We start from the raw sequence: 19,621 nt of genomic DNA on the forward strand, positions 1-19,621 counted from the left end.
TCCACACAGCGACAGGTGCGCGGAAGGAGAGGCGGGATCGCCTCCAAAGGAGGGGGAGCAGAGAAGGGAGAAGAAGCACTGTAATGAGAACAAACGCGGCGTAACGACACAAGGAGAGAAACCAGCCGGCAAGAATCAGTTGCGCACGTAACCTTCTCCGCATCTCAACTGTATACACGTTTTCTGTTCTTTCATGTATCCTGTGACGATGCCTCCACCACCGCTGCAATTTTTTTGTTCGCCTCTACTTTTCAATCGATTCGTTTTCATGTAAAAAATACGCTAAACTCGACCCTTCGGCCTGCCACAGGCCCATCGCGTGGTGCAAAGTAGCGGTACACACGCGCTGCCTCGCACCCCGCCCACCCGCCTCCCAGGTCGCATCACAGTCGCTCCCATCGTGCCGGTTGCCACCCCTGGTGCATCCCTCGCGATGGCACAGGCTCCCCAGCAGCAGGCAGTGCGACGGCCCGGCGCGGGATAGCTCGAGTCACGCTGACACGCTGCCCACCCACATGTGTGGCACAGACGCGTGCGCTGTCGCAGGCCGCTCCGACGCACCGCCGTCCAGGACCCGACCGCCGATATCCGTGGCGATGAAGCGCTCTGACGTCCCCCCAGCTCGTAGGTGCTTGCCCCTGCCACCGCCAGAGGTGGTGTGGCATTGGCGGGGCGTACATGGGGGCTGCGCGGCTTCCCCACACACAGAGTGGGGGCACTGGGCCCTGAGACACCACGCACCGAGAGGGGCGTGTCCCTCGCCATCAGGCCAGAGAAGCAGGACCAATCAAAATGATTCGGGGGTAGCGCTGTGCGAGCAAACGAAAATACGAAAAGGAAAGGGACAGGAATGTCGCCATCGTGGCAAATACAGAGAGGGGAAAACTTCGCTGTTGTTGGTAGCGTGGTGCAAAGGCGGGCAGTCGCCCTTTTATCGCTGTCGCCTCTACAACGCTCACCAGATCCACGCTGGAATGGGCTTCCTATCCCTTCGCTGCACCCGCCACCCACAGGTATTAAGTTCCCACGGCGCCGGCGGTGCGTTCTGGATCGCTATGCTCAGAAGCCTGTGAAACGCTATCCGGACCTCTGTGTGGTTGGCGTCGTCTAAAGTGTTGTCGTTGTAGCCCATGAGCAGCGGATGCTTCAGTCACTCTTACCTTCGGAACGCAGCAAGCAGCAGAGCCCTCATTTCGCTATCAATCATCTCGAACAGAAACGTCTCGTCGCGCCGCGTGTGGTGGAACATGTCGTATAGCACGCTGTAGTAGTGGTCGTCGCCCCTCGCCGCCCACAACGCCAACTCGCTGCCGCACGCGTCGCCAGTCCCCACCTCAGGGATCGCGTACAGCCTCTTCAGTGCTGCAAGCCGCCGGCTCGGCCGCACCGGCTGCACCGGCTGCACCGCACCGCGCACCCACCAGTACCCAAGATCCACGGCAAAGTCCGGCCGCGGCAGCTGTACGCCCCAAGTGTCGCCGTACAGCGCGCCAAACATCGACATGTCCGCGCCGCCGCTAGACAGACGCCACGACACACGTCGAGCAGCGTCCATCGAGTCGCTGAGAACATTCGCAGCCCGCCAAGACTCGATCGTGTCGCGCACGTCCGTGAACGCGTTGGCCGGCGCGGCGCGCCACACAGGGGTCCACAGCTGCCGCTCCATCCCACGCATCATCGCCACCTCAAAGACCGCATACTCATCGATGGGGGAGTACGGGTGCATCTCGCCTTCGTACGCGGCGCGGGTTTTGGTGAAGTCGAAGAGCTCCACCTCATTCAAACCCCGGTACACCTCAACGTCCACCAGCTGCGGGCTATGGGCATACACAAATGAGAGTCCGATGCCTTCGAGACGAATCGACGATAAATTGTAGTAGTAATGGCTACTCACACCGCGTCCACGCGGCGTCACGCCATAGTGCGGGTCGGGCAAAGCAAGCACCCTCGTCGTCGCCCATGAGGGCAAGAGGACTGCCTTTGCCGGCCACTCGCCACTGCGCCCCTTCGAGTTCAGAGCGGGGAGCACCTGCTCAAGCATGCAGCTCCTGACTTCCTCGCGGGCACGCATGACTTGCATTCGCTCCGAGCTGGTCATTTCTCCCTTCGCCCCCATGTACTTCGTGTCGCTGTGGAGCACCGGCTCCAGCAGCAATGCAGCGCGCCCGGTCCCATTAGACGCGAGCGAAGCGTTTGTCGACCCCTCGCTGTCCCGACTGAGATTGTACACGTGTAGACTCTGGCGCGGCGGCGACAGAGGGCGGAACAGGTCGAAGAACGACAACTGGCGACCAACTATCATATCATTGTTGAAGTAGAAAAAAAAGCGCGAGATGCCCGGAATGCGATGCAGCCCGGACTCTATCACGTTCGAGTTCAGCGTCGGCAGCACCCACGCTGCCTCCTCAGCGCTGAACATATCCGCATGCATCACCACGCGCAGCTCCGGGAACCTCTCCGTGTCAAGCCACGCAGGCACCTGGTCCTTGTCAGACAACACAAGGTACACGCGCCGCACCAGCGACACAACACCATCCGCCGCTCCAGCGTCGCTCATGTTCACCTGGTACCCAAGCTCGCCCAGCCGCCGCACGTCCGCAGCGTGGCGGTGGTGGTACTGCGCAAGCGCGTCGCTCGCAAGCACGAACTCGCGCAGCGACCGCAGCGAGTACCGCAGCTCCTCCCAGTCGCGGTACCGCCGCTGCTCGAACCGCACGTGCCGCGCCTCAAGGTTGCGCCAGAACGACGGCGCCCTCGGGTTCACGAACGTGTACACAACGTCCAGCTGCATCGGCGTCGCAACGCGCGTCGCGCTGTCCACGGTCCACAGCGTCGCGTTGTGCGCAGCGAAGAAGTCGTAGTACGCGCTCCTCGGCCCCTCGTGCGGCGACGCCACGTACGACGCCGCCACGCGCAGGAACTCCCGCTCCACGCCGCCGCCCCCGGCCGTCGCGTCGCTGTAGCAGAACCGCTCATCAGCATTGTCCGGCGAGTACAGCATCAGCACAGTGCTATCCACCGGCGCCTCAGCGAAACCTCTGCGACTGTAACATAACGCATAATCTGCGCATTGGCGTTCATAGTTAAGAGCATCGATTCTGGCCGAGGTGACCGCTGACGAAAGGGGTCCGTTGGCGTTATATGAAATAGAGCTGCGGAGATGAAGACGGTCCTAAGAGAGGTGAGGGAGCACCTATGACGGGGCAGAGCTGGTTTCGCAAGGGAAACACTGGCGCCTCTCCTCCACTACTTCGTCGTGGCTGTCGATCAACGACCGCGTTGTGCATATCGACGGGGCAGAGGGGCGCATGACCTTCGTCGAACAGGGTGCTCTCGCACGATCACCGGGAGTCAGGAGAAGCAATCGAAACAAAAAAGAGAGAGAGAAAGACGGTAAAGCGGTCGAAAAGGAAGGCAAATGTGATAAAGTACTTTCAACGAAAAAAAAGAGAGGTGGACAGGGGAAGAGGTATGCGTACGCACCTGTAGACATACATATACATAGGTATGTATGCAGTGGTGCGAGGCAAACACATGGTCGAGGCAAGCAGTGGGTGCCTGAAGAGGCACTCGACAGGAAAAATATCACCAGGAATCATACAAGCCCGTCATTAGAGACGAAAACGCCGCCGAGATAACGAGGATAGGGTGGCAAAGGAAACGCCACTCGCACTGTGGGACGAGTGACAAGAAGCTCTGCCCAAGAAGGAGGCCCAATGAAGAGTCTCACAAGGTGAGACGGGCACAAAGATGGGTAAGGAGTGATATTGTCAAACGATGCAGAAGGCATGAGTCGACGGTGTTGGATCGGCCAGTAGATGGTGCGGGCATCTGTACGGTTGCGTCTTGCTTGCCTTTGTACACTGTTGCTCTACACTGTAGAAGATGTAAGGAAAAAGGAAAGGGCAGTTGGTGAGAGCCCCGCTTGCCTCTCTTTGACGATGAGAGGCCGCACGAGTTGAAGGCAACAAGAGCACACATACATACACTCAGTCTCGGTCAGAGAGCTTAAATGCACCGAAAGTGGTCGCGCGCGCGTCTCTCTCTGTCCAAAGAACGAGTAGAACAAGGCCAGGCGAGAGAGATAAGAGAGAGGGGGATTTGTTGGGGGTCTGAACGACGACACGGGTAGCCGCGTTTGGTCGATTTGCTGTCTTCTCTCTCCAGTGAAGGGTTCACGCGCAGGATGGCACCTCTTCACTGTCGTGCAGAGGAACACAAAAGACGCAAGAGGAGAAGGGCGAGGAAGGCGAGAACAAAGAGACTGAGAGAACAAACGGAAGTGCGGAAGCATCAAAATACGATGGCAGGAGGCAGATACAGAAAAGCCCGCCTACTACTTTCCTCGAAGGTGGCCGTTGAGCAGAGTACCGTTTTTCTGTATATTCGGATGCGTCTTGCCCCGCTATGCTGCTGGCCTTCCCTTCATGCTGACCGCACTTGTTTGTGCTGCCGAGTTTGAACGAGGAATGCGATGGTCATTCACCGCGACGTTGCGTGTTCATGAATCCATTGTATGCCTCTCACACAGAGTGCACTCGGAGAGGAAATACATGCTCTGTTACGTGCGACACGCATCCTCATACATGGCTTCGAAAGCCGATCTCTCTCGTCCAAGTCTGCGGTGTTTGAGTCACGATAACAGGAGCCCTGGTCCCATCGATCCAACACTTACCCCAACGCCACAAGGGAAGGAGAGGAAGTGCATTAGCGCGTCAGAGCACGTGTAAGTGAGCGAAGAGGGGAGATGTCGTAGAGAAAGACTGCAGGATGCAGCTGAGCGCATTATAGTTTGTCATGAGCGCGCACACGTCACAGGAAAGGAGGGCCGAGCGCGAAGTAGGATGCTGCCTTTCCTTCTCTCGGTATCAAGCAGGATGAAGCAGCTCCACGAGGTCACGCAGAAGCGGTGGTATTGGTTTGCCTTGACTCCCGGCCGATTGCAGTGCTCGCGTCACAACAGCGTCCACCGTTGCATACTGCTGTGCCAAGCGATCTCTCTCCTCCAGCAGCTCCCCTAGCTCCTCCAGAGAGAGAGTTTCACGGCCCTCTCGACCAAGACTGGTGTCCTGGTCGTACTTGGCTGCTGCTACACTGAGCGCACGGTCAGTCTCTCCTTCACTTGATCGGTGCGTGAGGTGGTAGTTGTGGCGCTCCTGTGCGTAGAGCACTTGCCTCTCCAGTTCCTCCACTTCATCGCGCAAGTGCGCGAGGGTTGAGCGGAAAACTTGAGGAACGGCGATGGTGCCACGCGTGTAGTGTGCATGAACAGTCCTTTCACGAAGAACCTCTTGGGCAGACTCCGACACATAACCTTTCGCGGGATCAGTTGCCGGTGTTGCACGCGCTGAGGTTGAGCTAGTCCTGATACCTGCGTCTGGTAAGCCGCCTCTGGACGAGGTATGCGCGGCTTCGGGGCCGCCGTTGGGGCCGATGGGTGTGCGAAATGGCGACTTACTGTCCCGCGCCGAATCGCCGCGATCGCGGTGTGTTCTCTCTCGCGAAGATGCACCAGGCGGGCTGCGGGCTGCGTGCAGCCAGCGAGGTGTCGTACTGTTTTCTTCCTTCATGAGGTCAATCTTGTCTTCGTGCGGTTGGGCCAACCCTCGGGCTCCCCGACGATCATTGCTGCTTGCCTGGCGACTGCGCAGCCGCACTGTGCGGTTCAGCTTGACACCCTCTACGGTGCCTGCTACAACTCCTGCCTTCTTCTCCAGTGCCTTTTTCGAGTACTGTGCCAGTACCTTTGACATGAACAAGTACAACCACCGCAGCAGTACCACGTGGTCCTGCAACTTCCCGGTGGCAAGCCGATTTGCATCCACCGTGTTCCGGTGCTCGGCGGGTACGCACTCCTGCAACATGTCCTGCAGGAGTCTCATGTTGTGAAAACATACTTCACGTACAGAGACTGAATCACGTGACGGATCAGCGTTTTCGCAGACAGCTGCTGTGGCGGACCAGTCCAACTTTGCCAGGTACACGTGCGCCTGGTCTGCGCGGCTCTTCGCAACGGGGGCCTCAGACGACTGTGTTGCTGCGCAGTTCTGGGCTGCGCGGTTTACTGCAGCCTCGACAATGGTGCAGTACGCCGCCCCATCGCGGAGCGACTCCACCGCAGGATAGTCTGCATCGCACAACTTGTTCAGCCATTGAAGTAGCTCCTTACGACCACTGAGGGCTGCAGATCTAGCGGACATGTTCCGTCGTGGCCCACGCTCTATGTAGTACTCCTAAGCTAATCGTTTCCGATGTGTCTACGCTTTGCATGCATGCGTGGACATGTGTCTCCGAGCAGAAGGGGGTGAGGGGTCTATGTGTGTACGTATATCTGCGCCAACAGAGACGCTGCGCAACTGACAGAGGATGCCGCTCGAGAGATGACCACAAATCATCATTAAAGAGGGAGCTAGGAGAAAGGGTATTCGCGCGCCACGAGTACCATGTGCCGCTCGGCTAGATAGACTGGTGGGCAGCGCGAGAGAGTATTCCTTTTCGATAGTGTGCGTGTGCGCCTTATACACGGCGACACAGCAAGACAGACGTCTCTCCCTCTCGCGAATGCTCGGGGAAAATCGCGTCGGATGGAATGTGCCAAAGCGAGGCGAGCAATGCGTCGTGTTGGTCCCTTCCTTTTTGCCTCCCAAGATGCACCGCCGCAAGCTACGCTGAGCAATGCAGTTCTTGTCGGAACCCTGTGCGCTGTCCGCTCTCATTCAACGAGGTGGCGGCACCACACAAGAAAGCAACAAACAAATAGAAAAGAAAGCAGGCAGGGACAGCAACGTCAAACCGAAAAAAAGTGCAAAAAGAGAACGGGGACAAAAACATACGTCGCGACACTAATGCAGGAGTTCAAAGGCAGAAACGACAGGCAAGAAAACTCACACACATCGATAGCAAGATGCGAGGAGAAGTAGAGCAAGGGGAACGGAAATGAAGAGGACCAGTCAACCTGGACACTATGCCCGTAGCTACGTCAACGCACGCACAAACACAAGCCTGTAACACACCAGCATCTTCACAACACGGAGAAGCGGGTTTCCTCTTTTTCTTTTCAGTCCCCATTTCCTCGCCTCCTCCTCCCCCCATCTCTAACCTACAAGACAGCGGAAAGACAAATACACACCAAAGGGTGAGGATGCAAGCGCGAGGATGAGGGAAGGGTGGATGTCAGATTAGCAGAGCGCTACGCCGCAAGCGCGCAAACACTACACGCCAGAGACGCACAAAGAACAGCTGAAGCAGTACAAGGAGGAGTACAACAACAGCAAAGAGTCGCCGCAATCGCACTCGCGCACGCGCACGTCCTCAGTACTATGGAAAGGCCGAGCGCTGCTGTCTAATGTTCAACGTCGCATCATACCTGTGTAAGAGCACACTCTTGCCTGATGGCGAGGGACACGCCCCTCTCGGTGCGTGGTGTCTCAGGGCCCAGTGCCCCCACTCTGTGTGGGGGGAAGCCGCGCAGCCCCCACCCACCCCCGCCAATGCCACACCACCTCTGGTGGTGGCAGGGGCAAGCACCTACGAGCTGGGGGGACGTCAGAGCGCTTCATCGCCACGGATATCGGCGGTCGGGTCCTGGACGGCGGTGCGTCGGAGCGGCCTGCGACAGCGCACGCGTCTGTGCCACCCATGTGGATGGGCAGCGTGTCAGCGTGACCCGAGCTATCCCGCGCCGGGCTGTCGCACTGCCTGCTGGCACGGAGAGCCTGGGTCCCGCGCCGAGGGTCGCGCCACGCGATGAGGGCCTGTGAGAGGGCGACTGGAGTGTAACTCATGTTGGACGGCACAGAATGGACACGTGGAGGAGAAAAAGAGCGCACGCTCGCTTTACGCAAAAGGATCGAACCCCGCCTCGAAGTCATCTTCTGACCGGGATCCGTGCGACCGGGGGCCCTTGGAGCCACCTGCTGGCTGCAGTTGTTGGTCTTCGGAGCGGGGCAACGAGAAGTACATGCCCCAAGAAGTCTGTTGCGCATAAGGCAGGAACATGCTATTGGGAGGCGTGGTCGGCCTCATCGCATGGCCGAGATTGGCAATCTGGGGTGACACGTTGGGATCGGGGAAGCGAGCAGAGGGGTGCAATGCGGGTGAAGCAGAAAATGGCTGGCGGTCGCCGTCGTGCCTTGTGGATGGAGAGGCAGCGATTGCCGCAGGGGCCCCGAAAAGCGCTTCTAAAGAGGTTGGCGGAAGGGGCAGCGGCGGTCCTGCCGCAGGAGCAGGGATCTGTGGTGCGGGGTGATCACACTCAACAGCAGACTCGCAATGGACGCCTTCCATCGAGGTCGACGTACCGGCACCCGAGGAGGACGACGAGGAGGAAGTAGTGCTCGGACGAGATGTAGAAGAAGACCGCTCCTCTGACACGTCTTCGCGGCCCGGCGACAGCGATGAAGCTGCAGCAGACTTTCCAGCCCGTCCGTCAGATGACTCGGCTGGAGACGCGGCTTCGTCGAGCTCAGCTTCGAGGACGGCAGGGTCCAGCTCTTGCTTTTCTTGAGAGGCACCACCTCGGCGGCTTTGCTGCTGTCCATCAGCACCACAAGGCGACGGCGACACACTGGCCGTGGACGAGGCCTCCGTTGCTGCGACTTCACTGCCTGCACGCTGGCTTTCGCCGCAGCCCGCCTCGCGGTCCTCCCCGCCGCCATTGATGTCACGGTCTCCTGGCGAGGCGACCATCCCATCCTCGGCCTCGATCGGCTCCGTTACCATTTCCAACCCGCCCTTCGCCATCTCTTTCTCCAGTTGTGCGAGGAACTCCGCCTCTTCTCCCGCCGTGACCTCCAACAGCGAGGTGGAGTTCAGCGTACCGTTATCATGCGCCATCGAGCTGTCATCCTCGGAATCATCTGAGAGCCGCTCCTCCCTCCGAGCATCATCCTCCTTATCTTGGCGAGCGCTCTCGGAAACTGACGACTCAGCTTGGCGAGGTTCTGAGGATAAATTCACACCGGCGCTCGCGTCCCCGTCGCCGCTCGTCGCAGTCAAGCTTTGGGGATGCTCCTCCTTAAGAGAGTCCTGAAACGGTGATGTATCGGTGACAGCTTCTGCGGTGCACAGAGGCAGTGGAACTGCGTCGTCACCAGGGGCTTCGGTGACCATGAAAACTGCCTTCTCAGCGTCATCGTGAGATGGCGCGACCATCGACCCGCTGTCCTCATCCATCCTGTCTTCCTGAATTCCGTCGTTTACGCTGCCGACGGCGTTCCGTGGGCTTCGCACCACTCCCTGCTTATTCGAAAAGATATCAGGCGGGATATAAGAAATCACGTCCACCTGTCCCACAATTCCGGCCATCCCGTGCATGACCTCTTCTCTGTCCGCACTGTCAGTGTGAAACGACGACGACGTGATCTGCGTTTGCGTAGGTAGGGAAAAGGGCTGCGGTGGGGCTGGGTGCAAAGAGGTTTGGTCCCTGCTGCCAGCCCCCACTACCTCTGCCCCGTCGCAGGCGTCTGTGTCGGCTTGGCAAGTTGTGAGGAGCTCACCCCCAGTCCTTGATGCAGTTGAGTCGTCGTAGAGATGAGGCGTTACTGCTTGAGGAAACGATCGCTGCAACTGCGGCGGGAACCGAGCTGCATCAAGCGCCATCTTCACCTCCTCCAGATCCCGTGCAATCTCAGCATCCATGCAGCCTTCTACTGACACCGCCGCCTCCTCGGAGCCAGAGCTGTTCAATCGAAAGCCCTTGATAGACTCTGTGTGATACTTCAAAACAGTGCCATATGCTTCCAAGGCCATGAGCGCCGTGTGTAATGCTTTGCCTTTCCACAGTTTTGTGGAAATATGTGACAAATTCGTGTCGGGTGAGTCTGCGTCTGCAGCGCCTGCCATCGCCATCCCTTCCGACTCCGTTGCGTCCCCTACGACCACCTTCTCCGCCTCTCTTGTGCTGACCAGCTGTGCTTCGAGGTCGACGACGCGCGTCTGCAACGCGTCCACAACCTTCTTCAAGTCAGTTGTCTCGCGAAGCAGCTGAGCCTCACGCGCCTCCAGTACGCCGGTAGAGAGCCGGACGGTGGCAGCGTGCATGCCGACAAAGAGTTGCAGCTCTTCCTCAACAGCCTCCACACAGATGTTCGAACGTTCGTGTTTTTCGAGCCACATAAGCTCATCGAGAGGGCTGAAAGAGACCAATGAAGCCCCCGAGGTAGCCTGCCGCCCATGACACTCATGTGAGAAGACATTCTCTCGCTCGTTGGCCCACGCTGTAGTAGTGTCGTCCGCAGTGTCCAAGCCGTCAGAAGAGTCAACGAAGCGCAGTGAATGCGAACCTATTGGCACTGCCGTGAGACAACGTTCTACAGGGGATGGTGACCCGCGGCGGCGCAAGCTGCCTCTCTCCTCCTCCTCTTCTCTGTTTGGCCAGGACACAAAGGAGTGAATGCGTGATGGATGCGCCGTAACAGAGGACTTTAGAGATGTCTCCTCGTGCAGTTTTCGTAGTCGGTGGATCTCTTTTCGCTGCTTTTCCAGCTGACTGTTCATTGAAACGAAGAGCTCCGCTCGGTTCCGCTCCATTTCATCAAAGCTGCGCTGCCGATCCGCCTCAAACGCCTCCATCTGGGCAAATTGCTCCTCGTATAAATGTATCCGATCTAGTAGCTCCCTTTCGTGCGCGTCCGGGTTGCGCACGCGTATCGGACGAAGCGATCGGAAGGCGAAGCGCGAGTGCGACTGCGTTGTTGCAATGCTGGACGCTGTCTGTGCTGAAGGAGCTACCCCGCCAATCATGCCCTGCTTTCCGTCGCGCGCAAGTGGCGACACGCAGGGCGCGGGGCCAGTCGAGAGGTACGAAACACGGCGATCGGGCTGCTGCGAGTAGGCGTCGACGGTCGCGGTTGGTCCTCTGGACGGCGGCTCTCGCGCGAGTCCGTGTTGGGGCGCCGAGGCAGCCCGTACTTGTGGCACATCCTCTGCGAACGCGAACGACCGCTCCAGCGAGTCAGAGGGCTGCACAGCTGCCGCCGCCGCCGCTACAAGCGACTTTCGAGCCCGCGCGTACTCGCGTGTCATCTCCTCCATCTCTGCCTCCAGCACCATGGACTCCCTTTTAAGAGCCTCGTTCTCCTCCCTCAGCGCAGCCTTCTCACACTCTACCGCCCTGATCATCCGCTGCAGCTTCTCGCCATGGCCGGCCATGGTAGAGATGCGAAGCTGCAACCGTTCAACCTCCTGCTGAAGACCAGCTACGTGATCATCGGAGTGCTCACTGCGACATGCCAGTGCTTGACTCATGCGCACCTTTTCCTCCTGGTCGTGCTGAGAGACAATGGCGGAGTAGAACGCATTCACCTCCATCAGCTCTCGCACCTTCTTTTCCAGTTTAGCTATCTCCTCCATCTTGCCGGCAATGGCAGCGGCGGCGGCGTTTTGCGACTTCACTTGTGCCAGCGCGCTCTCCGTATTAACCTTGAGAGGTGTGGGTGTAAGAGCGGGTGAGCGACCCCCGTCGCCGTTTCCGACCGTTTCGAGCGGTTGGAGCGTCTCAGGCGTGTACTCGCCACCTCCTGCATTGGCAGAGGGGTGCGACTTCCCTTTTCCATGTTCGGCCGTTCGGCCGCGCTGGACTACAGTGGTGGCGCTAGCCGGTACTACGCTGGACGAAGGTGACTCCACAGAGCGCATTTCCTCCATCTGTTTGATTAGGGTGCTGATGGTTTCCTCGTCACTCGCCGACTTCTCTGTAAGTCTGTCGCTCTGCATGCGAAGCTCGCGAATCTCAGCGTTCTTTTCGTGGATGAAGGCCTGAAGACCACTAACTTGCGACTCCAACTCGTGCACTCGCTCTTGCTCGCGCTGCAGCTGTGGATGCATGCGGCGAATAAAGTCGACGAGCTGCTCCCTCGTCGCCGTTTCAACGTTAATATGCTTCATGGCTGCGTTCGCCGTGACTGAGCATGCCAGTGCTCCTTTTCTGTAATGTACACTGTGTGTTTTCCTACCAGTTGTGTGCTTCTGCCCCTTTGTTTTCGCCCAGCGGTATAGAGAGTAGAGAAAAGGGAAAAGGAAAGGTGGAGCGCTGAACCATTCCCCTCCGTATGTACACTAACTTCGAGCAGCAGACCCCACAACCGCCGCCGGGAGATTCAAATAACGCTCTTTCCTTCAACGCGTCCACCATGCCGCGCAACATCAGCCCCACTGCACTCGACCCTTCGGCCTGCCACAGGCCCATCGCGTGGTGCAAAGTAGCGGTACACACGCGCTGCGGCAGTGCGCCGGGCTCAGTCATCTGCGAGCACGGCCGCTGCCTCGCACCCCGCCCACCCGCCTCCCAGGTCGCATCACAGTCGCTCCCATCGTGCCGGTTGCCACCCCTGGTGCATCCCTCGCGATGGCACAGGCTCCCCAGCAGCAGGCAGTGCGACGGCCCGGCGCGGGATAGCTCGAGTCACGCTGACACGCTGCCCACCCACATGGGTGGCACAGACGCGTGCGCTGTCGCAGGCCGCTCCGACGCACCGCCGTCCAGGACCCGACCGCCGATATCCGTGGCGATGAAGCGCTCTGACGTCCCCCCAGCTCGTAGGTGCTTGCCCCTGCCACCGCCAGAGGTGGTGTGGCATTGGCGGGGGTGGGTGGGGGCTGCGCGGCTTCCCCCCACACAGAGTGGGGGCACTGGGCCCTGAGACACCACGCACCGAGAGGGGCGTGTCCCTCGTCATTAGGGATCACAACAGGAGTGAGGAAGGCGGAAAAGCAGTGAACGTCAACCCAAAAGGGCGCCTGAAATAGTGATGAACAAAACTCAGTTTAAGTAGTGCCCATCAAAGGGCATGTGGAGCTGCAGATCATACCTCACATACCACAGATCCACTCCTGGTCATGGTCACCGTTGCACGCGGGACCAGAAAACGCGTGTACCGACCACCCGCAGTGCGGCTCCCTTTTAGGGAGGAGGCGCATGCAGTCATCCTCACCCCACCATTATCCCGAAGAACTTCGAGTGATCCAGCCATCCTTACCAGGCTTGGTAGTCGTGCCCGTGCACAACGAACTGCAGGAGTGATGTTGCGTGATTTTCTCGGAGCAGTCACTGCCGTTGAAAAGGCCGTCAGTGTGGCTTGGCAAAATCGAAGCATCCACACTGATGGTGATAGGCCCCTTGAACGCGGCGGCATCCATCAAAGCCTCTTGGCTGATAGCTGGACGCAGAGCGACATCCTGGCTACTTTGATCGCGCTCAAGCTTTGGCACGCACCTGTCTTACCGTGGAATGCCGATTATGGATACGCCCACTCCTCATTGATGTCACGCGCGTGCGCCAGATATTGATAGGCCAGAGATTCAACGACGCCCCAGAAGGCTCCTACGCCGCCGCAGTGGCGGGTTCGGCGGGCAAACCGTCATCTGCTCCCGGCCGAGCATGTGCAGCTTACCCACCGCGATGCTCCACAGAGATCCCGTCGCTTCTACCGCCAAATATGCCCAACAGCTGCCGCAGTGTCCCTAATTCTTGACAGCGGTCAGAACGGGCGGCATATGCGAGCCGCAGTTCACTTGTTGGGGAAGGGGGTGAGAGGCGCGAAGGTAGGACCGCTGCAGCGACAGAAACTACCGAGTGGCCTTCAGCATCAGCAGCTGAGAACATTTAAGCGCGGCAATCTCGGCATCTGCCCAGTTCGACATCTCGTTGATGCCACGCCGGAGCAATATGTAGCCCTCGTTGTTGAACTACTCCACTTCATGAGTGCGGCGCTCAAAAATCTTGAGACGCATCAATTACTTCTTCGCACTATATTGATATCTGAACCGGTGAATATTGGCTTCAAGATGGATGTCGTAGAGCACTCCATCGGCGCGGAAAAACATGGCTAGAGACGAAAAAGGTCCCAAAAGTATGGAGAAGCCATTTTTCCAATCTGACGGTGATGAAGCACGAAAGAAGTGACGTGCATTGTATGCTCAAGAAACAAAGAGGGAAAGTCGTAAAAGGCGGACAGAGTTGATGCAAGGAATACTCAAAGAGGAAATCGAAGAGGGCTTGGTATTGCATCAGTGCCCTCACCTCAGATACACTTGGATAAGCGAGAGGCGCCAAGAGAGTTCTGGACGCGGCGAAACGGTACAAGTTACGTTGGACTACAAAAGCGCAAAGCTTCTTCTCAAGCAGGAGAGTCTCTTTTTTGACGGCGGAAAGCAGGCTCATTGCTCTGTCAGTGCTCTCACAGTCCACTGAACCTTGCAGAGCACCTCAAAAAAAAAAAGCCAATCTAAAAAGCGCGAAAAAAATCTACTTTGCAATGCCTCACGATGTGGCCTGCAGAATCGAGAGAGCTGCCAGCAGCTCGTCCAGTTGAACCTGAAAACGCTTGATTTGTGTGTTTTTCTGCTCCAGCAGTAAATCGGTCTTCTCCTTTTGAATCTTCATCTCCAGTTCGGCTACGCGCTTCATTTCCAGAAGCTCGTGCGTCTTTTCTTCCTCTTTTTGACAATACCGCTTCTCCAAAAAGCAGAGCCTCTCCCCAATGGCAATCAGGGAGGCATCATATCCTTTTTCTTCGACAATTCGAGAGAGTCTCGATGCCAAGCTATCTCCTCTATCTGCCTTTGAGCACTTCGAAATCTCTAGCAGCTGAGTTTGATGACTAGCTTCAAGGCGACTCAGCTCCTCATTATGGGCAGAACGCAGGGTCTGTATTTGAAGAGCGAAATTGGTTTTCATCTCGGCAAGTCTAGCATCCCACTCAGCGTGGATGCTGTCGAGTTTGCTCTGAAGCGTGATGTTCCGTTGCTTGTGTTCGCATATTTCTGCGCGGAGTCGCTCAATGACGGAGTGAAGGTGTGTAATTTCAAGCTCATGAGAGCCAGGCGCCTTAAGAGCCTGCCCGCCGGGTTTGTCGGCCTTGTCGGTCACGTCTGTGTGGTGCTTGGGTTCAGTGGCTAGCTTCTGCACCGGTTGGGCACTTTCTACGGCTAACGAAACAGAGGCACCTCCAAGTGCACGACGAAGGTCGAGGTTCTCCCTTTCGAGAGTGCTAATACGTTTTTGCAGCTCGGGATCATCCTTGGGGACTTCCAAACGCTGCCGCAACTCAGCAACGGTACTTTGATAGCGCTCACACACTTTCTTTGCTTCCGCACGGAGCTCTTCCATTGCTCTCTTAGTGAACTCGTCCTTTTCTAGCAAGGCTTTCTCTAAGAGACGAATTCGAGTCTCTTGCTTCTTAAGGCGCTGTGCGTTGGCACTGCCCGCCTGGCAGCTGCTCATAAGTTCCCTAATGCCCCCTTTCTTCTGCTGCAGAGCCGATTCCAAATCCCGCACTTGTGTTCGCAGGCTGTCCACTTCGCGCAACAAGTTGCTCTCTCGGCTATGTGAGACCTTCCTCTCAGACTCTAAGCGGGTAACCTCTGAGTGCAATGCATCGATGGTGCTTTTCTGAATGCTGTGAATACGTTGAGACTCACGCAACTTCGCCACTATATCTTCGCTCCTGCCTTGCTGTTCCCTCACCACAGCCACATTAGTGATTTCGGCGCTGCCGACAAGACTGGGAGTATCGCTCTTAGACTGAGCCAGATCGTTCCTCTCTTGTAGCAGTAGAGCACATCGCCTTTTTTCCGTCTCCAAATTGGTTTGAAGCTCTTCGACTTGTGCTTGCAGATTCACGATCTTGGCAGAGTCATTTGCTGTATGCATGTTTGATCGTACCGCAAAGTCCTGCTGTGCACTAAGAAGCAAGCTGTGCTTTGCTTCTAGGTGCTCGAAATCATGCTCCAGCTGCTTGCATCGACTGAGAATCTCCTTCTTCTCTCTCAGGAGTGATTCGTTGTCCCGCTGTAGAGTGGCAATTATCTTTTCCTGAGTTTCCATTTCCTTTCGTACAGCATCGAAGCTGCCGTGAGCCATTGCGCTGGTGAAATACGAGCTTTCCGTGGGCCCTGTAGAGGGCTTCAGAGCTGCCTCACTTGTGGCGCTCGCCTTCTCCGCACCAGCTGCGGGTGCGGGAGCTAAGTCTGATGAACGCTTACGTCCTGAAGCAGATAAAATCTCACTTCCTATAGAGGAAGTAGATGCGTTTTTCACATTGCTATCCATGACGTCTAGCAGTTCATTTGTAGAATCTACAGCTGCGGTAGAAGAGCTTGGTGCAGTCATTACAATTCTGACCTTTCGGAGGACCTTAACAAGCATATGAAAAAAAAGGGGGAAACTCAAAGATCGTTTTTCTTCAAAGCGGACAAAAACATTATTGTTAAACGCGCCAAACTTTTATCGAAGAAGGCGGAAAACTTGGCGTAAGGGATGCTAATCACCTTGAGGCAACTGTGGGTTGAAGGCGATTTCGTCGAGGATCAAAGCAGATCATCGCTTTGTAGCGTTCGAATGTTGATGGTGACTATTTTTGTTCTTTCTTTGCTCGTCATTCGGTTTCATGTTGGGGGATTCTGCAGACGGAGCCTGAGTGCTGCAAGATAGGAAAGTTACCACGTACAAGCTAAACAGAGAACCAAACATGGCAAGTGGAGAGGCAAGGTCACAGTCGTACTGCTTGGTAGATGCGACAAGCTAATTCGAAGAAGTCTAAATACTCAATACTACTCGTGGGAAGTATGTCTTTCCAGACGAGCCTTTTGTACAAATCTTAGGTAGTTATGAAGTGCGGTCACTTCACGCTCAGGATGGCACTCCTCGCTTGCCCTGGCCAGCACCTGCGTCACCACAGTGGGATTGGAAACCAGCTTCGACAAGTACTGCACTTCGCCTACAATGCGTTGCTTTTCTGTTGAAGCATCGCGCACTTCACTCTCAAGGTTTTTGATTGACAACCGCAGACACCTGAGTTTCTCTTGTTGCGCTCTTTCTTTGGAAACCAAAGAATGATACTCTTGCTCAGCTGCTACAATACGCTCTGCTTCCGATTTTTCGTTTTCTGCCCACTCCACAAGCAGCGCACACAGCTGCTTGTAGCTACCGACATCTCTGTCAAGAAGTCCCTGCTCCGATGCGCATTCTTGTGCTTTTCGATGCAGTTCCTGAAGAGCTCTCGCTTTTGCACTCATCAGACTGTTAGCATCATCCGCGGCTTCTCTAGAGCGCTGTGAAAATGCCTCCACAGAGCAGCGGCAAGCTGCTGTTTGCAAGCTTAGGTTTCTCACCTTTTCTAGGAGAGCTGCAGCGCCTTCATCAACGGCAACCTTTTTCTTTCTCAGACGATCGCTGGATTGCTGCAGCTCGTGAAGTCCTTGATTTATGCTCGCGACAAGAGGCTCATCTTTTTCATCCGCAATCAGAAGAGTAGCTTCATCCGAAAACGGCAGAGGTGTCATGCTTTCCGCTGTGGCACGCACTGCCTCCGCTTCCTCAGTTAGGTCCCTCCAGCGCTTCCGGATCGCAAGAAGCATTTTTTCTGTATCGGCGACAGTATTCCTCAACGCTGATTCACGAACATAAGATCTCTCTTCGCCGGCACTGAAGCGCTGAAGTTCGCATGGAGAGCCATCAGAACCCCTTTTAATTAATGAGCCTAGCACTAAATCGTGCAAGCACACGACCGTACGCCACAGACGCAACAAGTGCAGTAATTCACCATCGCATTGATTTTCCTGCACCTCAGCACGGCAATCACCACTGGTGGGCTCCTCCACTTTTTCGCTGGCTGCCAAAACACCGGAGAGCACCTTGGACACAGACCGCAGGTCAGCCTCCACAGAAGTAAAGCAGCGCTTTTTCGCTTCTACAAACTGCTGGTAGCGCTGCAGACACTCTGCTTCCACCTGCTCTTCTTCACCAGCACTTTTGAGAGCCCGCACTACTTCATCGTTGGTTGGAGAATGCGCTGAGAAAATACCAGCTAGGCACTTAGCGCTCGCCACTGATGAGATCAGCTGCTGCTCTTGGCTACTCCTCTTTGCAGAATCTTCTTGTATTTTAGACAAAGTAATTTGAATGCTCTCGTGAACAGAGGCTAGCTCATTTTTCGCGGGAGTGGTAGACATATTATTACGTGGCTCTGCGTGGCATCCGATATGAACCCGCGAAAGAAGGGAGGCAGAAAGAAGTTCAAGACGGAAGCGCCAACGACGTGAAAGGCACCAATTCATAGCAGCTAAGTCTGCCTGTGCACCCAATCATTTGCTCTACCTGATGAGCAATGCAGCGGCAAAGAAGATAATTAGCGAGGTCATCGGCTTCAAGAAGCTGTTTGCGCACTTCAAGCCTTGGCGTGCCTACCCTCTTTGAGCTCGAAGCTGTGCTTTCAGGTGCTTCACCCGCAGCCCCCCCCCCCCTCCACCTTCCCTTCGGATGGCCTACTGATGCGCAGATCCCCTCGGCATGGGTGACTGTAAGATTTTGCTGGCACCATTTAACCATGTTCACGTAAAAAGCGTAACGTTCAGCGTAAACAGCATCACCCCGCTGCACCATCCACAGCATGTGCAGAAATCTGCGGGAGCTGCCCAAAGCTACCCACAAGCTCCTTTACAGTAAAGCGGCACCCCTTTCCATATTCCCACCGGCCATGGTATCAGCCCGTAACACTCCTACAGCCTTCGTAATCTTTCACTTGCTCCCCCCCCTTTGTCGACCGGAAAAAGCTGAGAAGACAGCATAGCCAAAACCCGCGCCGTAGTCAGTGAGTCTCCCAGCTCCGTCTGCCTCTTCTAGAGTACATCTTTTCAAGAGACGAGACTAGCGACCGCACACGCCTAGCTGAAATTTTCAAAAAAACGCGTGCTTGCTCCTTTTAGTGATTTCACACGGTTCTTTGCGCACTGTATAGCCTTTTCCTACTCGAGAAAACCCCTATATCGCATAACAAACACAAGCCGAAACCCGACTTCACCTAAAGAGGAAACTAGAGAGCCGCAGAAAACAAACTGTTGACGGCCCCACCCCCAGGCGAGCGCCGCCCCCACACCTTCACAATACAAAACCCTATGAAAAACACAAATTTCTCATTTTATTTAAAGCTGCTGCCAGCCTTTTCTCCGCAGCCACTTCTCTGCGGTGGCTTTCCCCCTATAAGTTTTGCAGCGCATCCGCAAGGTAGACACAAGGCACCCCACGATGAACGGGTGCGGCGATGCTTTCCCAGGCCGAAATCGAAGCGGATAACTACTAACGGATTTCCGCGCACCCCAAAAAGATTCGCTGGAAAAACAGAAGCCCAACACGCGTTTGCCTCCTCATATCTTCCTTGACCTCGAAATGCCTACCAGCTTCCGCTGATTTTTTTTGTGGCGGGCGCAGCATTCTTAGAATATTTATGAGCAAAGTAAGGGGAAAAGTATGTGGAAGCAAACCCCGGCGCTTTTCTTATCGCATTGTTTGTTCCGTCTTAGGAGACGCTTCGGGTATTTAAGAAAGGCGGCCAACGGCTGACCGCCATCGATCCCGAAGCCGCTGAAACAAGCCGGCGGCTCCAGCATCCCTGGATGAATCTCTAATTTCCGGAAAAGCGGAAAAAACACAAATAAAGAGAGGATAGAAGTTGCAAAAAAAAGGACGTGCATTTGAAAGTTTCCTCCACAACAGCAGCGCCTAGCATTTTTTGCCATTCTGGCCAACTATGTCGCCAAGCGAATTTTTCTTCCCATACTCTTTTGCTTCGGGTTTTAAAAGGAAAACCAGAGATGGAAAAACAAGTACTAAGGGTGACGCCCG

At 56.1% G+C, this 19,621-nt stretch overlaps 5 protein-coding genes across 5 annotated transcripts; all 5 read right to left on the reverse strand.

The window, feature by feature from the left end:
• Window positions 1-1,156: 1,156 nt before the first annotated feature.
• Window positions 1,157-3,001, reverse strand: LMJF_23_1120 (hypothetical protein; the record flags this gene model as incomplete). Its single annotated transcript, XM_001683402.1, has 1 exon — window positions 1,157-3,001. One exon carries the CDS (start codon window positions 2,999-3,001, stop codon window positions 1,157-1,159), a length of 1,845 nt encoding a protein of 614 aa, XP_001683454.1.
• Window positions 3,002-4,868: 1,867 nt separating this feature from the next.
• Window positions 4,869-6,200, reverse strand: LMJF_23_1130 (conserved hypothetical protein; the record flags this gene model as incomplete). Its single annotated transcript, XM_001683403.1, has 1 exon — window positions 4,869-6,200. One exon carries the CDS (start codon window positions 6,198-6,200, stop codon window positions 4,869-4,871), a length of 1,332 nt encoding a protein of 443 aa, XP_001683455.1.
• Window positions 6,201-7,836: 1,636 nt separating this feature from the next.
• On the reverse strand, window positions 7,837-11,886 carry LMJF_23_1140 (conserved hypothetical protein; the record flags this gene model as incomplete). The annotated part of the gene is made up of 1 exon (XM_001683404.1): window positions 7,837-11,886. One exon carries the CDS (start codon window positions 11,884-11,886, stop codon window positions 7,837-7,839), a length of 4,050 nt encoding a protein of 1,349 aa, XP_001683456.1.
• Window positions 11,887-14,260: 2,374 nt separating this feature from the next.
• On the reverse strand, window positions 14,261-16,147 carry LMJF_23_1150 (conserved hypothetical protein; the record flags this gene model as incomplete). Its single annotated transcript, XM_001683405.1, has 1 exon — window positions 14,261-16,147. The coding sequence occupies one exon, from the start codon at window positions 16,145-16,147 to the stop codon at window positions 14,261-14,263; it is 1,887 nt and encodes a 628-aa protein (XP_001683457.1).
• A 404-nt stretch (window positions 16,148-16,551) lies between these two features.
• On the reverse strand, window positions 16,552-18,057 carry LMJF_23_1155 (hypothetical protein; the record flags this gene model as incomplete). Its single annotated transcript, XM_001683406.1, has 1 exon — window positions 16,552-18,057. The coding sequence occupies one exon, from the start codon at window positions 18,055-18,057 to the stop codon at window positions 16,552-16,554; it is 1,506 nt and encodes a 501-aa protein (XP_001683458.1).
• Between the last annotated feature and the right edge of the window lie 1,564 nt (window positions 18,058-19,621).

Source organism: Leishmania major, chromosome 23 (assembly GCF_000002725.2).
Source record: "Leishmania major strain Friedlin complete genome, chromosome 23".
Classification (NCBI taxonomy): Eukaryota; Euglenozoa; class Kinetoplastea; order Trypanosomatida; family Trypanosomatidae; genus Leishmania; species Leishmania major.